The 19,294-nt window shown below is 48.9% G+C and overlaps 1 protein-coding gene across 2 annotated transcripts in view; it reads right to left on the reverse strand.

Annotated features, from left to right (window-relative positions):
* LOC144115235 (uncharacterized) overlaps positions 1-19,294 on the reverse strand; it is a 112,520-nt gene that overhangs the window by 66,519 nt on the left and 26,707 nt on the right. The window contains exon 1 of one of the 2 annotated variants that reach the window (XM_077649518.1): positions 735-1,395. The exons of the other annotated variant lie outside the window; for it this stretch is intronic. Coding sequence (XP_077505644.1) covers positions 735-809 — 75 coding nt within the window. The 5' untranslated portion in view covers positions 810-1,395. Of the gene's footprint in view, positions 1-734; positions 1,396-19,294 lie in introns of those variants that run through there. 2 annotated transcript variants of the gene reach the window in all.

A 19,294-nucleotide genomic window follows, 5' to 3' on the forward strand; every position in this document is an offset into this window, starting at 1 on the left:
AATGTTTCAGCACCGTTGGCGCCAGTCGTTCAAGATACATGGCAGTCACCGATGTCGTATGACCGATTCGTTTAGCACCCACGCATATATGCACGTGTTTGCAAAGCATTTATGTGAAAGCACAGGAATGTCACCAAGAAGGGCTCATTTTCCTCTCATCCGTGAGCACGAACAGAGGCCCCTGGAAACTGGGGCCTGCGCTTCTGTTACGAATTGACGTCGTGTCATTAATCGCGAATGTGATTCTCAGCAAAATGATCTTCAACCTCAAGAGCTTAGTGGTAGTAAATCGCCTTGCTGAAGCGCATTCGTTCTTCATTCATCAAAGAACTTAAGATCCTAGTGCGGAAGTACAGAAGGCATCCACAAGAATTAACACTAATCTTAGTGGTTTCGTTACGACACTTCGCTGAATGTTACAATAACCAACTAGTTCCTTACACGGATACCAGTAACTGCACAAGAAACATACGCCTCGAATTTGCGCGACTCAGTGTGGTGCCCCTTGTGACACCTGATTGACATGGCATTTGAGCTTTCATTTTCTGCGCAAAGGGAGGAACACATTGGTTCGCTGTAGCACTTGTATCGCACGCTGCAACATGCGAGGCATTTGCTACCCGCAAGAAGACTTTAGCACTTCATTTTATCATATAATCATCAATCACTTTCTTCACCTCACAAGAAACATTGAGTTCTCCGTGATGCGCAACATGCATCGCAAGCCATCTCACCATTGCGTAGTGGCAGATCACGATGGTGCCCGACTTGAGGTCGGCGAACCCGCTGCAGCTGGTCATAGACATCATAGCTCGATGTCGTCCAACGCCGCCGCCAAAGCCCCAGTCCGCGAATCCCGGTCAGCCAGCAGTCGCACACACACTACCACAACGACGAGGACTAGCTACAGCCACATGGTCAGTGCCGCACGCGTAGTACAGCGACGGAAGAAGCTAAGGCACTGGCTCGTGTTTCCCAGGATCTGAGCCCTGGTGTTCAAACGCGATCAGTCAGGCAGACATGTCCCGGCCAACGAGAGCGAGCTATCTGGACTCCCAGGCGTGCGCGCGCGGGAGGCAGTCAGTCGCTGGAGGACGACGGCGGCACGTGTGCGGCCGATGGAGCGTCGACGCGGCGACTGGACGGCCGGACAGCGCGGTTCAGCGGCGCTGCCGAAATAGTGGGCGGCTCGCGGTGCGTACGCGCGTGCACGATGGACAGCCCGGCCGCAGCGATGGTACAAAGCTCAGCCGGCCACGACGCTCGAGAGCGGTCCGATATCTGCTCAATTGCGCCAAGAACGGCGACGGTTGGCACGCGTATCGAGGCACAAATCGGGGGGACCTAGTTTTCGGCGGTGGCGGCCCGCTAACGGAAGTCGGTCTCTCGGCCGCCAGCCATGTTGCGGAGAGGGGGAGAAGGAGAGAGAGAGGGAAGAAGAGGAAAAATAGAAACGCACCAAGGCGCGCGCGCACTAGAGAGGGCGGACGAAGAAGAAGAAACAGAAGACGCAGAAGAGCGGCGGCCTTTCCTCCTCTTCCTCGCGACCACCTGGATGCTGCTTGCGGCATGCGTCCAGGCGAGCGCGCGAGTCGTCGAACGTGTAGGGACCACGTGACCTTTTTGTGTGGCAATGGCGGCGTGGAAAGAAGCGCGGTGAGCAACACCTGTTGCCTCTCCGCTCTTGACCGGCGCTAAGCGAGGGCGCTCCGTAGAACGGGAGATTCCTTCCTTTGTGCTGCCGGCTCTTGCAAAGCCTGCCGCACATTAGTCGCTGCTACTCCCGCTGCAGCTGCCGGAGGAGAGAGGACGTCCCCCGTCCCCCTCCCCCTCCTCCTCCAGTGATGCGGGACAGCACCACCGGGCTGCTGTGACCTAGTGAAGAGTGGCGGATGAACGAAAAATGAGGGACTAGCGGGCTTCCCCGCACCAAAGCGTAGCGGGCGATGCCACTGCCCCCGAGGCTATAGCGGGCTGCAAAGTGAATGAGCAGCCGTCAATTAGGCGCGCGGTGCCGAGACCGCCTGCACTCCCGCTGCGTGCGCTCTGCTCCGCGTCCGAGCGATTACCGCCTCAGCGCGATGTGTGCGTGACGAGCGAACCCGGCCTCGGTTCGGGCGCGGAGACTCGAATTCCTCTCGTGCTGCGCGTCTGCTGCCGAGCCATATATCGTGTGCCATTAGGGCCTGGCACAGACTTCCACTAGACGCCTGCGCATGCGTTGAGCACAGCTCGGGGCGCCGTTTGCAGCGGTCGTCACTGCCACCGTCATTATCGATAACGAGCGCGATATTGCTCGCCATGGCCACCGATGACAAATGTTCAGCAGAGCGAAAGAGAGAGAGAGAAAGAACAGAGCTTTTAACACGATCCACTTCCGCGGGGCGGAAATCAACTTGCGGCGAGACGCAGCTAAGCTTGCTTCTATTTATAATGTTTGTCGTGAGCTTCCCGTGGACTTGTTAAGAAAATTAGGACAGAATTTTTTGTCCTCTTGTGAAGGTGAGTTGCAAGATGATGCAGCGCCGCATAAATCATTCCCTGCATTATTTCGAAGACGTTTGAAAACTTTCTGTGGATCGTTCACTTGAAATGGTGCGAATTGTTTTCTGAAGTTAGGCGTAGAAACCTGATTGACTCACGCCGGTTTGTAATTATATAAGTGCACTAATTTCCTGAACAATTTGCCCTAAGGCGAAGAGGCTAGGCGAAATGCTACGTATCCTCCAATCTGCAGTGCACAAGAAAGCAGACGGAGGACAAAAGAAGAAATGACGCCCTGTACTGACAACTAACCTTCACTCTGCCGTCTGCAACAAAATGTACTGGGTAAGGAAACAAACAGGTCCTCACAACTGCAAAACACGCAGAAATGCCGAGCAGAAACTATATGTCAACAGAGGCGTAAAACAGCGCAGAGTAATCTTCTCACGTGTCATTAAAAAAGGCAGTTCAATTTCACGACTGTAAGGCGGTACAGAGATGGGCAACTGATGGAGAAACTGCCAGACTTAGCAATGTGAAAGACATCATTTAGTTCTCATGCTGATCCTAACTTGTCTTCGTGTGTCCTGCGTTCTCCGCCCGTATTCTTTTGCGCTTCAAATACGACGAATTTCTAAAGACGGTTGGAATCCACATACCACAAATGACAACCCAGACTCCTTTTATGCGCACAGAAAGACGACACAAAAAGACAAGGTAGACAGGACGGAGCGCAACTTTCAACTGTTTTATTCCAGAAAAAGTACATGACATTTATACCAAAAAGAATGGATAGTTATCAGAGCCACGTGCCGGCCAGAACCCGGGAAAAGCACACAGAAGGCACCGGTGACTCACCTCATATGTAATTTATCTAAAAAAGCAAAATCTTTATCATATATTGTCACAGATGGTGCACTGACACATGAACTACCGCTTTTTCTTATATGGTAGGCTTCAGCCAATTCTCGCGCAAGCGTGTCAGTACTCCTGCACACGATGCTGGTGCCTTGGAGCGTTGCATCACACAGTTTTTTTGCTTTCTGTTTTATGTCGTTATCTTTTCCACACTCACTGATGTGCGCCGGCAGGTGCGAACCGGTACCGTTCTTCAAAGACAAACTGTGTTCCCTTAGCCGCTCATTAACACATCGGCCCGACTGCCCAATGTACACCTTCCCACACTTCAGCGGAATTCTGTACACTACCCCTTTTTCACACTTCACAAACTTATTAACATGTTTGATTTTGCAATCTGAGTTGCGGCTACCATCTTGCGAAACTAGACGACACAGTGAAGAAAGTTTCCTTGGGGCCGAGAAAACCACGGGTACCTTAAACTTGTTAGCCACGCGCTTGAGGTTATGAGCCACTTTATGCTGATATGGGATGACCACAGGTTTCACTTTCTTTTTTGCAACTGCAACCATTGTCTGGTTCCTACTCCTTTCTTGCTTAATCTTCTTGAGAAGAGCTTCAGCAACTGAACTCACTACTATCTGGGGAAAGCCTGTCTGTTTTAGCTTCGCGACCTGATCGTGAAAGCTTTGCTGCGCCATGTGACAACAGGACTTTCTTAGAGATGACTCAAGGCACATCAAAGCGATAGCACGTTTAACAGTTTTCGATTGCTTGGAATCAAAAGGCAACAATTTCTTCTGTGCACGCGGTTGGTACTTCCAGCAAAAGCCTGCGTCCTTAAGGGTTATTTTAAAGTCTAAAAATTGCAAACAGCTGTCATTGGCGAGTTCACAAGTAAAATTCAATCCTTTGGATAGTCGTCTAAAATTAGTACGAATGTAATCAAGGCGGAAAGCTGGGCTAGTTGGTGTTTCATCATGAATTAAAAGACTAGCGCATATAACAGAGACACAGACAAAGAAGTAGACAGGACGAGCGCTAAACATCAACTGAGTTGTTTACTGAACATAAAGGAACATATAAGCAATTCGGTGGTGCATGCGCACACTGGGTTAACAATACATAGACATTCTAATCAAGGTGTGGCAAACTGTTCTTTAGGTACATTTTTTCTTTTTTGGTCAAGGTAAGTGAACTAGTGCTTACACAGTTATCACCTTCTCTGTCAATGTGATAGGCCTCACAAATCTCGCGACCTAACTTTGTGCCTCCCCTACCAAGCACACACGTGGCACCAAACGCCGGCACGCACCCGCACCGCTTACAATGATTGGCCAAATGACCGCCCCCCGCCAATGAATCTACCAGCGTGCTGTGCTCTCGTAGCCGCTCGTTCAGGCACCGTCCAGACTGCCCCACGTAGATGCGGTAGATGCTACGTGGGGCAGTCTGGACGGTGCCTGAACGAGCGGCTACGAGAGCACAGCACGCTGGTAGATTCATTGGCGGGGGGCGGTCATTTGGCCAATCATTGTAAGCGGTGCGGGTGCGTGCCGGCGTTTGGTGCCACGTGTGTGCTTGGTAGGGGAGGCACAAAGTTAGGTCGCGAGATTTGTGAGGCCTATCACATTGACAGAGAAGGTGATAACTGTGTAAGCACTAGTTCACTTACCTTGACCAAAAAAGAAAAAAATGTACCTAAAGAACAGTTTGCCACACCTTGATTAGATTGTCTATGTATTGTTAACCCAGTGTGCGCATGCACCACCGAATTGCTTATATGTTCCTTTATGTTCAGTAAACAACTCAGTTGATGTTTAGCGCTCGTCCTGTCTACTTCTTTGTCTGTGTCTCTGTTATATGCGCTAGTCTTTTAATTCATGATAGTAAGAATGTCCTCCACGACTTGTGGATAGGTCAAAGGTGATTGTTTCTTCGACACAATCAAAAAGTCGTCTACATATCTAAAAATCTTTAGCGTGCTACCGTTTTCAAGCGCCTCGGCCAATGATCTGTCCACACCTGCGAGAAAAATGTTGCAACGCACCGGGGCCACGCACGATCCGATACAGATCCCATTGCTTTGTGCATAATTATACCCTTTAAAATAAACAGTGGTGGAAGTGAGGTAAAACTGCAGGAGTACAAGGAAGTTGTCAACCGACATACCAGCGCTGTTTTGAAAAGACACCGCTCCGTTCATTTCTATGCACAACCTGACAGCAGCCAACATTTCGCTCTGTGGAATAGAATAAAACAGGTCAACAACATCTACAGAAAACATGTGTCCTGCAGAGTTTGTTTCATGCAAAAACTCAACAACCTCAAGACTATTCTTAATGGCAAACGGGTCGTCTATTACAAGTCTGTTAAGTTCCTTTAGCAGGAACCGGCTTAGTAGGTTCTGCCAGGCACCCCTTTCGCTGACAATGCACCTAAACGGAACACTTTCTTTGTGGTTTTTTGCAGTGAAAAAAAACCTGCAAGCTATTACATTTGGTGTTCTGAATACTACTGGCTAACTTCTGTAGACCAAGGTTTTCGCATAACGCAATGGCTCGGCTTTTTACCTTTGCTGGTTTTTGTTCTGTTTTTTATTCTGTTTTCGTCTTTCTGTGCGCATAAAAGAAGTCTGAGTATGAACCAACTAGCCCCACAACATATATTACTGTACAAATGACAAGAAGGCGCTGTTCTGCCGCGTCGTTTTTGGCATGTGTATTCCTGCAGCGTTTCGTTAACGAAGCTTACGCTAGTTTTTCCAGGAAGTCGTTGTACGGCACTCTGCAAAACGACCCTATTCTCTTTGTTGTTGGATGTAACAGGGCACAATTATTAGCTGGCATCCACCCAAGCGCATATATACGGGTGTACAAGGTAAAGCTATACACCTTCCACAGAAACTTCGCTGTTAAAGAAAACATCGGGTCCGCGGTTCGAACTTGGAATCACCGCTTCACCGAAGCAGTCGCTCAATACAACTGAGCTAACCGGGGTGGCTAGCATATATGGTAGGACGAGAGCGAACTGATCAATATAACTCGAAGTGGGGACAGTGTTGGTCCATTGTTTTGGGGAATCCCCCAAGGTGGAGTAAAATTATTATAACGGAGCAATGCCAATAAGGGAGTCATAAGGGAAAGGATGCCAGTGAGTAACTGTTCCGGTATTTTCTTTGCTGTTCCCCCATTGCGAGTACTGCCTGATACTGGGGCGCTATAGCAAAGGCACAGTCCGTGGGGAAGCCTCGGACGAAGCGACAGTGCAGCGGGGACGCGCATGTCCATCGGGTTGCTTCGCAGAAACGGTTCAGTGTCTGCCAGTTTCCTGCGGAAAGTCAAAAGACTGGAGGAAGGATGGAGCAAGGGAGAAGGTGTAACATTCCATGAGCAGAATCGTATTGTTTCGCGAAGCATCCTGGTTGAGAGTTTGAAGGAAGCCCATCTGGCGCGGACGAAGCACTGTCGAGCACGATGGATCCCAGGGCGTCCATGAACTTCCCCCTGCCGTCACCCCTCCCCTAGGGCCCCTAGAGTTTACTTCATGGGTTATTTATAAACCTACAGCTTACCGGTGGGCCATTTACAAATAAGGTGATAACCCATGTTAAATATAGCAGTTGCGTACGCTTAGCTACCGCGCTTTTCCCGGAAGTATTGTGCGCGGTTTGAATTAGGATATGCTGTACGTATACTGGCACTGCCTATCAAGCAGCTGCTTAGTCTTCGTGATTCCCTGTTCACTCCCTACATATTCCGGGTTCCCTTCAATGGCATTTCTATATATGGCAGCGCTCATATGTACGCAAGGACCAGGATGTTTCAGAATCTGCGTGGTTCGTGAATGCGTGGTTTGTTAAGCAGCGACTTGACCGAGGATGCGCCGATACCGGTTTCGGGCGACATAAGCACTTTTTGCCGTATCGTTCTTCGAATAAGCATGACATCTGCAGAAGAAAGAGCCAGTAAAGAATGTGCCAACGACGTAATGCAAACTTCCTTGGAGGATTGGACGCGGTAAAATTACTTTCGTGATAAAAGCATTCAGTAAACTTAGCAAAAAGAGTTTTAACAGGGTTCAAAAGGTTCCGGACACTTCTCAATTACTACACTTTTACCCTGTTAAGTATAAGGGCAAGTGCTTTCCGTGTTACTCCAGCTTCATATAATTCGCATTATTGCTGTTGTTGCTCATAACGCAAATCTTTGCTGTGATTCAATAGCGCAGGGCAACATGGAAAAGAGACAAACAGCGAGGTTTGAGTGTCGTCCGTTCGTATCCACACACACAAAAAAGAAAGAATAAGGAAAGTTCTTCTTTCTTTTTCTCTTATAAGTTTCCTAGAACACGTTATGAGGCGCCCGTGTGCTGTGCGATGTCAGCGCACGTTAAAGATTCCCAGGAGGTCGAAATTATTCCGGAGACCTCCACTACGGCACCTGTTTCTTACTTTCTTGTTTCACTTCCTCCTTTATCTCTTCCCTTACGGCGCGGTTCAGGTGTCCAACGATATATGAGACAGATACTGCGCCATTTCCTTTCCCCAAAACAACAAATTATTATTATTATTATTTTTATTATCATGCCATCAAGGAACATCTCTCATCCTCGGGAACATCAGTCACGCTCCAAAGAGATAGCCACACTTCTTTCCTTATCAGGCAGTTGTTCGTCACAGCGGGTTGATTTCTCTTTGGAAAGAAGACAAAGCATTTACCAAGAATGAACAGTTCTGTAAAATATTAGCCTTAGCTGCACAACCGCCAAAGTAATCCTTGCGTTTCGGCCTCGTGCGCTATGACTCAAGGCAGGTGAACAAAGTAGAAATGGGCACGATCTGGACGCGCGAGAGCAAGAGGGGGCGACTTCCCTTTGCATATAAGTATTCTGACACACAGCTCCGCGTATCACCACACACAAGAAATAGATAACCAGCAACTCTTGATCATTCTCGCTAAACACTATTCTTTTCTGTCCGCTCCACTACACGACGCTGTTCGACTCCCCGCACTTCATACCAGTTCACCCGTTCTGGCTGTCTGTCGCTCTCTGCAACCGACCTTCAGGGGATTCTGCATGAGACGTGAACCAGGAGAGTCCATTACATCGGCTATATGAACATTAGACACTTCAAAAACAGGCTCACCCGCTCTTCGAATTTGATTAATTACTTACACTACTGAGGAAAACAGGTGAATTAATCGGGCCTCCTAGTCTGTTGAAAAGAAAAAGCAGTGACGAAAACTAAAAAAAATGTATCAAGCGACTAATGAGGGGCATCTATTTCGGCGCCACTTCAATCTGCTCTCGGTTGATTACACGGCATCGGCTTCAGCGAGCCGTGCTGGCTGTTCACGCGGCGGTGCAGACGCTGCCACGTGCGTTCAGCACTTAGCGCCTTTTTTGTTTGATTCCCTCCCGGCTTGCTTCCATTCCGTCCTTCTTTCTCATTCTGTCCATTAGTGAGCGAAAATTGCGTTCCTTCGTCACAGCTGCCACACTGCGCGGTCATACTGCATGTCCGACCCCGTTGTGCCTCCTCCTCTTCCTCCTCCGTCGCGCTACCCTCTCCCTCCGTGCGTGTTTTCTTTCACAGAACGGAGAGACGACGGGAGAGTGCAAATGAGAGAGCTCAAATTCATGTCAGCGCTGTCACCTGTAGCTCGAGGCCTTCAGACGTGTCTTCGCCAATTACCTCCATGTCAGTGTGACAAATGACCGCCAACCTGAACAAAGTACATTTGCCTCGGGGGCGTAGCGTAATTCCAATTCTCAATACCGACGTCCTATTGCACAATCTCCGCGAAAACATCTTTCGAACGCCGCTTCCGAACCACGTAAACACCCATCCATCAGCACAAAGTCGGTAACAAGCCAGCGGTGCTTCCACGTTCAGGCGACGTGAAAAGAAAATAAAAGGCTGCTTTTGCTGATGTCTGCAGGTGCCGCCTGTCAGAGCTTGCGCAGCTAATTTCCCGGAAATTTTCACAGTTTATGTTAGACGGAGCTTAGTGCATTATCTGGCAAAGTCGTCTTTAACTCTGAAGCCAGCGGGTATGGAGTTGCAGTGGTTAATGCTGTCGAGGTTGCAGCAACAGTACGTGCGTGCTGTCACGGTTAATGGGCAGGCCTGTAACGGCGGTGATTAGAGACTAAGTTAATAGACACCGTCATTAAACTCTTCTTCCCTTTTTCTCCTTTCTAGAGACAAAACAGATGTTCATTCACTATCTATTGGACAAGCCGAAACGGTCATGCGACTTCGCCGCACAACCTGCCAAGACGTTACAAAGGCAAGCAGCGCGGAACGAAGACGCTGTCCGCAAGAAGAAAGACGGTTTCGCTAAGCACCAGGCATGCCTCGCGCCTTTCAGGCCTCGATCTGCGGGCTTTTCCGCGTAAAAGAGTACGTGCGCCAGCCGCCACCTCCTCAGGCTCGTAAAATGTAGGCCAAAAACGCCAGCTTGTTTTCCATTGCCGAAACGGTGCCTTTGGTAGGAACCGCTTCAGCAACACACGCGATATCCCTGCGCTGCGCCATATCCGGTTCTATATAAACAAAAAACGACTTTCCAAGCTCGTGAGAGAGCACTCGCTTGACATGTGAATAGTTGTCACTGACTCTTGCTCTTCGGTTACATCGAATTCGCGGCTATACCGAATTTCCCACTTTATTACGTCAGCTGAACTCGACTAAACTTCAGTGCAGTTCTTTAATAAGGCAGGCTTTGTCACCGAGCCACAGCGGTCATGTCATAGCGCAGCATCCATCTGCTCAGTTAAAGCATGCCGGTTCGACACCCTTGCACCCGCCCACCTATGGCGGCACTACTTTGACAAAGAGGGTGGAAGGGGGACCATAAAAATGGGGGCGACGTGCATTTACAATGGTGCAAGGTAGCAGCGGCCTCCGTCCAACCTTAGCCGAAGCTGCGTTTTTATGGAGGAAAAGCGCTAAGGCGCACGTGTGCTGTGCGATGTCAGCGCACGTTAAAGATCCCCAGGTGGTCGAAATTATTCCGGAGCCCTCCACTACGGCACCTCTCTCTTCCTTTCTTCTTCCAATCCCTCCTTTATCCCTTCCCTTACGGCGCGGTTCAGGTGTCCAACGATATATGAGACAGATACTGCGCCATTTCCTCCCCCCCCCCCCCCAAAAAAATACCAAATATTAGCCGAAGCTGCTGCAGCTAAGGCGCCCACATAACGTTTTTTTTTTTTTTGCAGCCGAAGCGGCGCCTTCGAGCTCGGGAGGAAAAACCCCGTTGCTGAATTTGCTACCGCAGCTCTAAAAGAAGAGCGCAAGCGCAGAACGACCGCTGCCTTTGGCTACAAAAAAAAGCTCGCAGCCAGCCTTGACCTCCGAGAACATCCCGGCAATGAACACGAGGGCAGCGAGTGTACAGATGGTAGCGTGCTGTCCTCCTGAAGTCATGTCGTGTTGAATCTCTAGTAGGAGAGGATAGCACTCGTCAAATGCGTAGTTATACAGAAGGCCGATACGGTAGAACGGAATTAGCTGGCCAGTTTTCTTTCTTTTTTTTTCTCAGCAATACACTAAGCACTTACAAGCGCTCATTGCCTCATATGCCCCGCCCACTGCCCTAAGATGTATGCTTACATGCGCAGCGCGTAAACTGTAGATAAGTACGAAAATTTATTTGAGCGATACCTCTTCTCGTCCGGGTACAACTGCCGATTTCGATGTGGATGAGACAATGACCTTCAATGCCTCACAAGGTCGAACCGAACTTAAATGCGTGGTGGTATGGTCCGAGCTATAGTAGTATGAACACTTCATCATATCCCTATGACCAATGGGTGCCTGACCTTGACCTTGAGCCTTGACAGTTTTAAACAGTGGAGACCATGCTTAGCAGTGCTTTCGCTCGTATAACTAGGTCCAAGCCACGTTGAACTCCAGCCATTTTTTTTCCTGAATTACGGCCAATTTTTGCTCTCGCAGAACATACAAGCAGCGTTTAGCTGATCACCAGAGGGTACAAGTGCTATCACCATTAATCAAGGAACTAAAGGTAAGAGAGGGGCGAAAAGCAATTACCACGGCAGGTGTTTTCTTGAAAACTCCACATTCGAGGCAGTTCTTTTTCTCCTTTTTCTCCTCGCTCTTTTTTCTTCTTCTAAGGTTACGCAAGGAACGCTCAAAATTCTATGCGATTAAAAGATTATATGCCAATGAGCTCGAGCTGACAGCGACAGCGTCAGTTAAAAAGCGCAGTGTTGAAGTATTGAAGCGCTCGTGCTGCCAGGGGTTGCGCTTCACAAACTTTTTTTTTCGTCAGTAACAACCAAACTAACCTCCCCGTGTTCCATCTTCACGAGTGCTTTAGTCTCTATCGAGAAAAAAAATGTGAATTGTAAAAAGCTAAACAATGCCAATCAATTTCGAAAATGTCCTTACATAACTGAAGTACTGATGGACAGGTAAGGGCACCGAAAAGGTGTATCATGTCACCGCATGAAAACTGTCTTGAGGACGGAGCATTTTTTCGCCGAATGGTAATTAATCACGGCCTCATGGAACTGCCCCCACACTAAGAGAAGCTGTTGGCAGTGGAGAGTCCTGAACTGAATTTTACAAGTTTGAGGTCTAATACTCGCCGAAATTTAGAACACCGGCGTTTAAGCTTTTGCTTTCCATCGACACACGGTCGCCGCGGTCAAGAATCAGACCCTCAAAATCACTCAGCAGCATAATACCATCATAGGTAAGCCATCATTAAAATATTAAATCTCGCAGAACGCTTTTATATATCTCTTTAGCAAGATGCTAGATTAGGGCTATAGCTAACGTTGCGGTATTAGGTGTTATAGTAGTAGTAGAAGTAGTAGTAGTAGTAGCAGTAGTAGTGGTAGTAGTAGTAGTAGTAGTAGTAGTAGTAGTAGTATCAGTAGTAGTAGCAGTAGCAGTAGTAGTAGCAGTAGCAGTAGTAGTAGTAGTAGCAGTAGTAGAGCAGCAGCAGCAGCAGCAGCAGTATTAGTTTTAGTAGGAGCAGCAGTAGCTGTAGCCTCAATATTTATTGACAAAACGGAGACCTATCTAAAGAAAACAATATCATGAACCGAGGGCTTCCACACCTAATCTCCCACCTCCCCTCTGGCCACCATGCCTCCTCCACTTAACCTGCACCCTGAAATGCTGTAGGCACCACACAAACGGCAGCTTCCTTGTCAATTCACGCTCTTCACCTGAAAACTGGACACCAAGGAAGCCCTCCAGCGAAGAATTTCTTCCTACGCCATTCTTTCGTGGGCACCTTGTCAACAAACAGCCTGGCGCGGTGGCCGGACATGTCTAAAGTTATGTATCAGAAAAAGCCCTGTGTTTTTCATCATCTTTTCTGATCGCTATCGTGTAGTGCGCACAAAAATGGTGAAGCTAGAGCATTAGATGCACCTCAAGAAGCCGCAAGGTTTCGCAACATGAGCGACATGTCGCCAGTGTCCTTTCTCATTACTTCCGCGCCGTCGAAACCACCGCTTGCGAAACACGCGTAGTGCTTCTGCGGTTATTTTTTTTTTTTTGCTTCCAGGAAAGATGGGACTGCAATGGTCAAATTCAGAGAGTACTGAAAAGGCAGCTGGCTTCAAGTCTGAGGTTAAGAAGTACAAAGTTTTCTCTTTTTTGTATTTTGTCAGTTTCATCGCTTCCGCAACCAATCTCGATAGCATCAATACGCCTACAGCTCCGTCGCCTGAATTCTTGAAACGCGATGGTATCGAAGAGACCATACAAATGGGTTGCTTTGGCCGTTTCCTGATTTAAGGGAGCAGGAACTTCAGCTCTGCTGTTGTTGATAGGGCAAAGAGAGACGGGCGGAGTATTTATGCGTGCGTGTTGTGTAAAGTGTCAAAAGGCTTTCATCAATGTAGCTACATTTTTTTTTATGTGCGGCCGATATCTCAATCAATTCGCTCGACGGCCTGAGCGGGAAACAAAACAGCGGTGAAGAGGACAGTGGATCCATGCTCAGGTAAGCCCCAGCATAATACACTACATCCTCCTTTCCGTCCCAAATCTTAATTGTTCGGCAGCGTAGCCGGGAGACAGCTTGGCATATTTCCGAGTCCTTCAAGCGCGGGAGAGACAGGACACAGTAGAGACACGCATGCTAGTCCATGTATATCCGCACCGGGTCTGAACAAGCCAATTTGGTAGCTTGAATTCAGCCACCCTTACCACTAATAGGTGCATATGCCGCTAGCGGCGCCTTTTTTACAGCATTTTTAGTGTTCGTCGTTGTATGTTACAACGACGGACACTGAAGCTTCGTGGCAGAAAACTTTCATCCCGCATTTCTATTCTAATCTAAGCGCAGCACATCCTTAGCGCCTTCCAAAAGATATAGTGGACGTTGTGTCACCATGTTTTGCTTTGCTTTCTTACTTTAGACTTTACTTTGCCACGAACATTTTTCCAGGTGACGGATGCAAGGCATTATTTGGTGTATATGCAGGAATGGGTTTAAAAACGTCAGTGTGTGTCGCTGATCCCTTATAAAAATGGTGTATAGAGTTCTATAGACTTCTTAGACTCTAATTCATTTCTATAGAAGTTTCATTTTGTCTATCCATAGTCGACAGACTGCATATAGTCTACTAAAGTCTATGATAAAAGTGTATGGTAAAATTGTATATCTATAGATCGTCTATCAACTGTCTATAGGATTTGAACTGTCTAAGAAATAGCCTATATGATTTGTCTACAGGCTATGTCTATAGGATTTGTGCGCGTGGCGGCAAGCATGATGCCAGTGCCGCCCAAGCCCCGGTTTGAGAGACAAACTCAAGCGCGCTGAACGGCAGTCTTGGAGTGTGTTCAAACAGCCATGCCAACGGCCGCGTTGCACGCGACAGCAAGGTCAATGGGGCACCATCGAAGGCGTACGAGGCCATCACTCAATGTCTGCCTGGGCGTGCTCTTGGAAAAAACTAAAAACCGCAACTGATTTGTTCTCTTGCATGACCTGTATTCATCATTATCTTCGGCAAAGATAGTCTCAAAACTTGCACCAATAACCACAACTAATTTGAACCTTGTCCTTAGGGGAAGCGGGCTGGATAAGAGTAGGGAGGCACTGAAAAATTCTAGCTCTGTGATGATGATGATGTGCCAGTCTCACCTGGCGACGTCTGTCGGGCGGAAGTTTTCCTTCTCGCGTGTTTAAAGTGCTCCCCTTTTGGGGAGGAAAGGGTGATATTTTCTTTTAATACTGGCTCTATATACCTTAGGTGCACATGAATCCTGTAGATAACATAAAGTAATAGAATGAAATGTAATTACTTAAAAATTGCTGCGGTCTAGCTCTGGTTAAAGCAGGATTTACGCAATAACTACATCTGGCCGAGAGGAAATAGCTCAGTCTAATTGCAAAGTCTGTCTTTCGCCGCTCCGTTTCGCTGGGCGTTCCTTCTTCATCTTCGTCCCACTTGACACGGCGCATGCGCACAGCTGTTCCAGCTGTTGCGCGCCGTGCCGCCGGCAGCAGCAGCTGCTCCGCACCACGTGACCAACCCACGTGACCAACCACATGACCAACGGCACCGCCACGGATCTCAAGTGGTGCCACGCTGAAGGGACGAAGAAGTGGCGTAGTGTAGCTATCTCTACAAAAGAAAACTTATCTTGGTTAAGCAATTAGTGAATCGCCGTGCTGCCGTGCTAGAATGTAGCGGACCCGATAATGGCGTTTGCGTATCCAAGGGGGCGAACTGTCCAACGTTTAATAGAGACAAAGTTCACAAACAGCCGTGCGCGCCAGGACGGTAAAGTGCGCTTCTAAGGACATTTGAGATTGGAAGGGACCCGAAGCCCCCACTAACAAAGTATGTAGCACACAGAACAGCTGTTTGAAGAAACAGCCATTTACGGTCCTCCCTGTAGGACTGAGCAAAGAAGAAACACTAGGAAGCCATGCATGGGATTTCTATCATATTTTCTTACGTTTCATGCACAGCAAAACAACAGTATTTCACAGAAGACATGAAAACGAGCACGTCACATTTTTTATAATTCCTTCTATCAGTTAAACGCACCGCGTCAGACGGAACACAAATCGGGAAGGAAAGGGCCCACCTATATAAATTATTTTGCTCTAAGAAGATTTTTGAGATCTGGCTCGGTGAAGGTCTGGTAAGCTGAGGTTTACTAACTGAAGTGCTTTGAGGTAAGCAAGGAAGTTCTTGACATTTTTGATGTTACGTTAGAAAAAATTATTTCTAATAGGTAAAAAACTGCCTCGTGCGCTGAAAACTTGGGCTATAAGTATAGGAACACGAACCACGACTAATACACACACTAGTAGCACCTTCATAAATGTTGTAGAACCGGCGAAGATAAATGGAGCCATTGAGTAAGTGCAGAGGAAGTCTCCCAGTGTGAGGCATGGGATCCCGTGCTGAGCCAATGCCAGGCACGCTTGTGAATCTCAAACAGGGCACGCTTTTCGTTACTGGTAAGTACTCTATCGAAAATTATTACATTGCAGTGCCGGGAGAGCTCTGACAAACAGTCTGTCGTCACTGGTCATTGTTTGCTGCATCCGAGAGTATGTGGACTTGCGCTACTCGAACGCCTTCTCATGGTGCGGCGCAGCAGGCGAACTCTGATGGTATTGTCGGAAACCTGAAAGCTTTCTCCATTATGGAGTCTGCACCAACCTCGGGTGCTTCTTTCTATACCGGGCATGAAAAAGAAGGCTGATTTATCGTCGACAGCATTAAAACAGACCTCTCTAGAATATTCGCATGAGAAACACGGACACCGACTGCACGCATACACCGATGGCTCAGTGATCCCTTCCAGTTCCCTCGGGCTCCGTGGTCATCCGCGTAAAGGCCGATTCACAAGACGGACCGTTCGCCCGCGGCCCGCGTATCACGTGTTCGTGCGTTACCAAATAGAGAAGCGTGCTGTCGGCCCGCGGATTGGACAACCAAGGAAGTTCAAGTGCCTCACCCCTCGCGGGAATTAGCGGCGGCCCGCGAAGATGCGCGCGCTAGCTCTGGCAACCACCGCTCATGAGAATATTTCGGCTGCCGCATTTCGCTGAGCGACTTTACAGTGAACTAGAATATTCTAGTGCACTGTAGCGACGTTGAACTGGCGCGCTGTTTTGACCATCTGCGCTGCGTTCGCTGCCATGACAAAGCGATCGACTGGGCTAGAAGACGGCCCAGGCCATTGAGGAATTGGACAAAGGGCCGCACCTGCATCATTCAATCGCAGGCATGGATCGGGAGGAAAAACCAGTTTGACTAGCGCTGCCAAACACTTTAAAGTAATCTGGCAACAGTGGTACACCCACCGCGTCGTCTGCTCTTTTGCTCCGTCGCATCCGGTTCACGTCATGGGATCGCAGGCCAGTTTTTAGTGGCGCATGAACACGTGATGCGCGGGCCGCGGGCGAACGGACCGTCGTGTGAATCGGCCTTAAGGACCATAGTTAAGAAAGTGAAAACATCACACCTGACTTCATCGAGTGGTGAATAACTTCGTGTCGCCATTGAGCATATCAGTGATGAAACACCCCAGCAATTGTCTGTTTTCACTGATTCAAAGGCAGCCCTCCAAGCCTTACAATCTGCTCTTCGTCATGGGTCCCATGAACAACTGGTCGTGGGAAACGAAGAGCTCCCCCACACCGCTATCAATAAAGGGCACGATATCGTTTACCAATGGCTGCCAGGACACAGCGGCATCGCATTCAACCACCGCGTGGACGAGGTGCGGACGAGGTGCCGCACGAACTGCTCGTCATGGGGGCGATTGTGTGTGTATCCCCATCTCGAGAGCCGACGCAGCGGGTATAGGCTCATATCACTGGCACGGGACATCACGCTTGCCGCGAGGAATTCAGGCCAATTCTGGAATTCGCATTAAAAAAGAAATAGGTGCGGTTTAACTACTGCTAAACCTGGTTAGAGAGCGAAAGCTGTGGTGTATCGGGCAACTAGACGCGGCTTCGTGCCTGTAAAGTTTAGTGCGTTTCGCACACTGAATAGGCAGTGCCCCCGCCCTGCCACCCTGGCAGCTAGGTGGCAGTTAATGGATGCTCACGATAGGCTTGTCACCTAATGACCAGCGCTGGCCCAAGGGTCAGCGTCACATAGCGACAATTACAGGCAGGCTGCTTTATTTCAACTTACCGTCTCTCATGCTTTCACCCCAGCTTCCCTCCTAATTGTAACACCTGTGGCGTGCCCAAATCCACATTTTCACTACTTGTGGGAATGTCCTTCCCCACAGGCGGTATCCCACATCCCCAATCGAACTCATTCTTCCTGGGACGTTGCTTTACGGACCGCTCGGCCTACCGGCCAGAAATACCTGGTGGATCAAACTTTGTCAAGCTCAAGCCCGTGGAATTCTGGACAAGGAGGGCACCACCCTGGAAGATTTTTTTAGTGTAATAAAACTGTTTCTATCCACCTACCCATGAACGCCGCGGCTTACTTGTGCAGTTCTGTGTGTCTGCCACGACGTTGTCAGCGCTAATGTATGCAGCTCACATTCTCTCTCTCACCACCGCCACGGACCGCAAAGCGCGATTGAGGAGTCCACTGTCCCAGGCAGCCAGTTATGCGCCTTCCTTTCCTCAAAATTATTGGAGTCTGAAACGTTGTCAACGCCAACGGCCATGAAAACAATGAACGGCGACGGCCTATAGCTTCAGTGCCGCGTTTCTGCTACATCGTTGTGAATGCCAACGCATGCAACGCACATCTGTCATTACCGCCGCGTAGCTTAAAGTGCGACTGAGGTGACCACTGTCCCAGGGAGCCAGTTATGCGTCTTTCCTTTGCTTTCGAAGAAAATTGAAGATTGGTTTCGAAAATTGGTTTTGAGGAATGGAAATGGCGCAATAACTGTCTCACATATATAAGTGGACACCCGAACCGCTCCGTAAGGAAGGGATAAACTTGGTTGGGCTGAAGGTCTTTCAAGGTCCTTCTCCGGCATACGCGACGACTGCGTTAACTACCTTACTGAAGCTTTTAGCTTAAAAACCTTGGACCCAGATCTGAAGCTCCGGGTTCCATCCGGCCTACAACGACGTGAAGCAACTTTGCTGTGTCGCCTGTGGCTTGATATAACATTAACCTAGCACTACTCTTTCCTAATCGGTATGGCTGATGCATGTGCTATCAGCGCGTGTGATGAGATCGAGAGAATAAACATTTAATTCCAAAAAAGAAGACCGGAGCGGATTGTGGCTGGGGTCCTCAGTCCAAGACTCCAGTGGCTTCCGCCGACGCTTTGGCGATGGCGATTAGCGCTCACTGGTATTCCACGGTGCGGCAGGTCAGCGTTACCTCCCTCTGCTCCAGCGCCACGCTGTGCGGATTTAAGTGGTTCGGTTTATCTGAGCATGTCCATGTAACTTGCGTGAATGTGGGAACTTCGCCACACCAAGGACACGTATCTGCGTATAATGTTGGGTGAATGCGGTATAGGTGGTGAAGATTGGGGAAAGTAAGTGTTTGGATGCGTCTAAGGTTGTAGGAATCCTCCGGGGAAAGTTTCTTATGTGGCGGGGAGTAGAGACGCCTATTTAGGTGGAGGGTCTCTAGGCGGGTTTAAAAATGGGTTGAGAGGGGGTAGAGAGTAAAGTCAGTGTGCCCCGCTTGGTTGGTGTAATATCGAGCCTGGGCATCTGCCCTAATATTGCCATCGAGACCTGCGTGTCCTGGGACTCCAGTGATGGCGTGATCATACTGGAGATGGCCGCCCAGTACGCGGAGAGCCGTGCGCGGGACACGTCCACTCGTATAGGCTCTGCAGGCGGCTGGGGAGTCTGTAAAAATGTGAGTGCCGCGGTGTTGCGTGTCTATCATTTTGATGGTGATGGCTATTGCAGTGGCTTCTGCGGCCTCGGGTACTGTGCCGTGAAGGACGCTCCAAGAAAAGGGGTGTTGTTGTGATTGA

The sequence above is a fragment of the Amblyomma americanum genome, chromosome 1 (assembly GCF_052857255.1).
Source record: "Amblyomma americanum isolate KBUSLIRL-KWMA chromosome 1, ASM5285725v1, whole genome shotgun sequence".
In the NCBI taxonomy this organism is placed as follows: domain Eukaryota; kingdom Metazoa; phylum Arthropoda; class Arachnida; order Ixodida; family Ixodidae; genus Amblyomma; species Amblyomma americanum.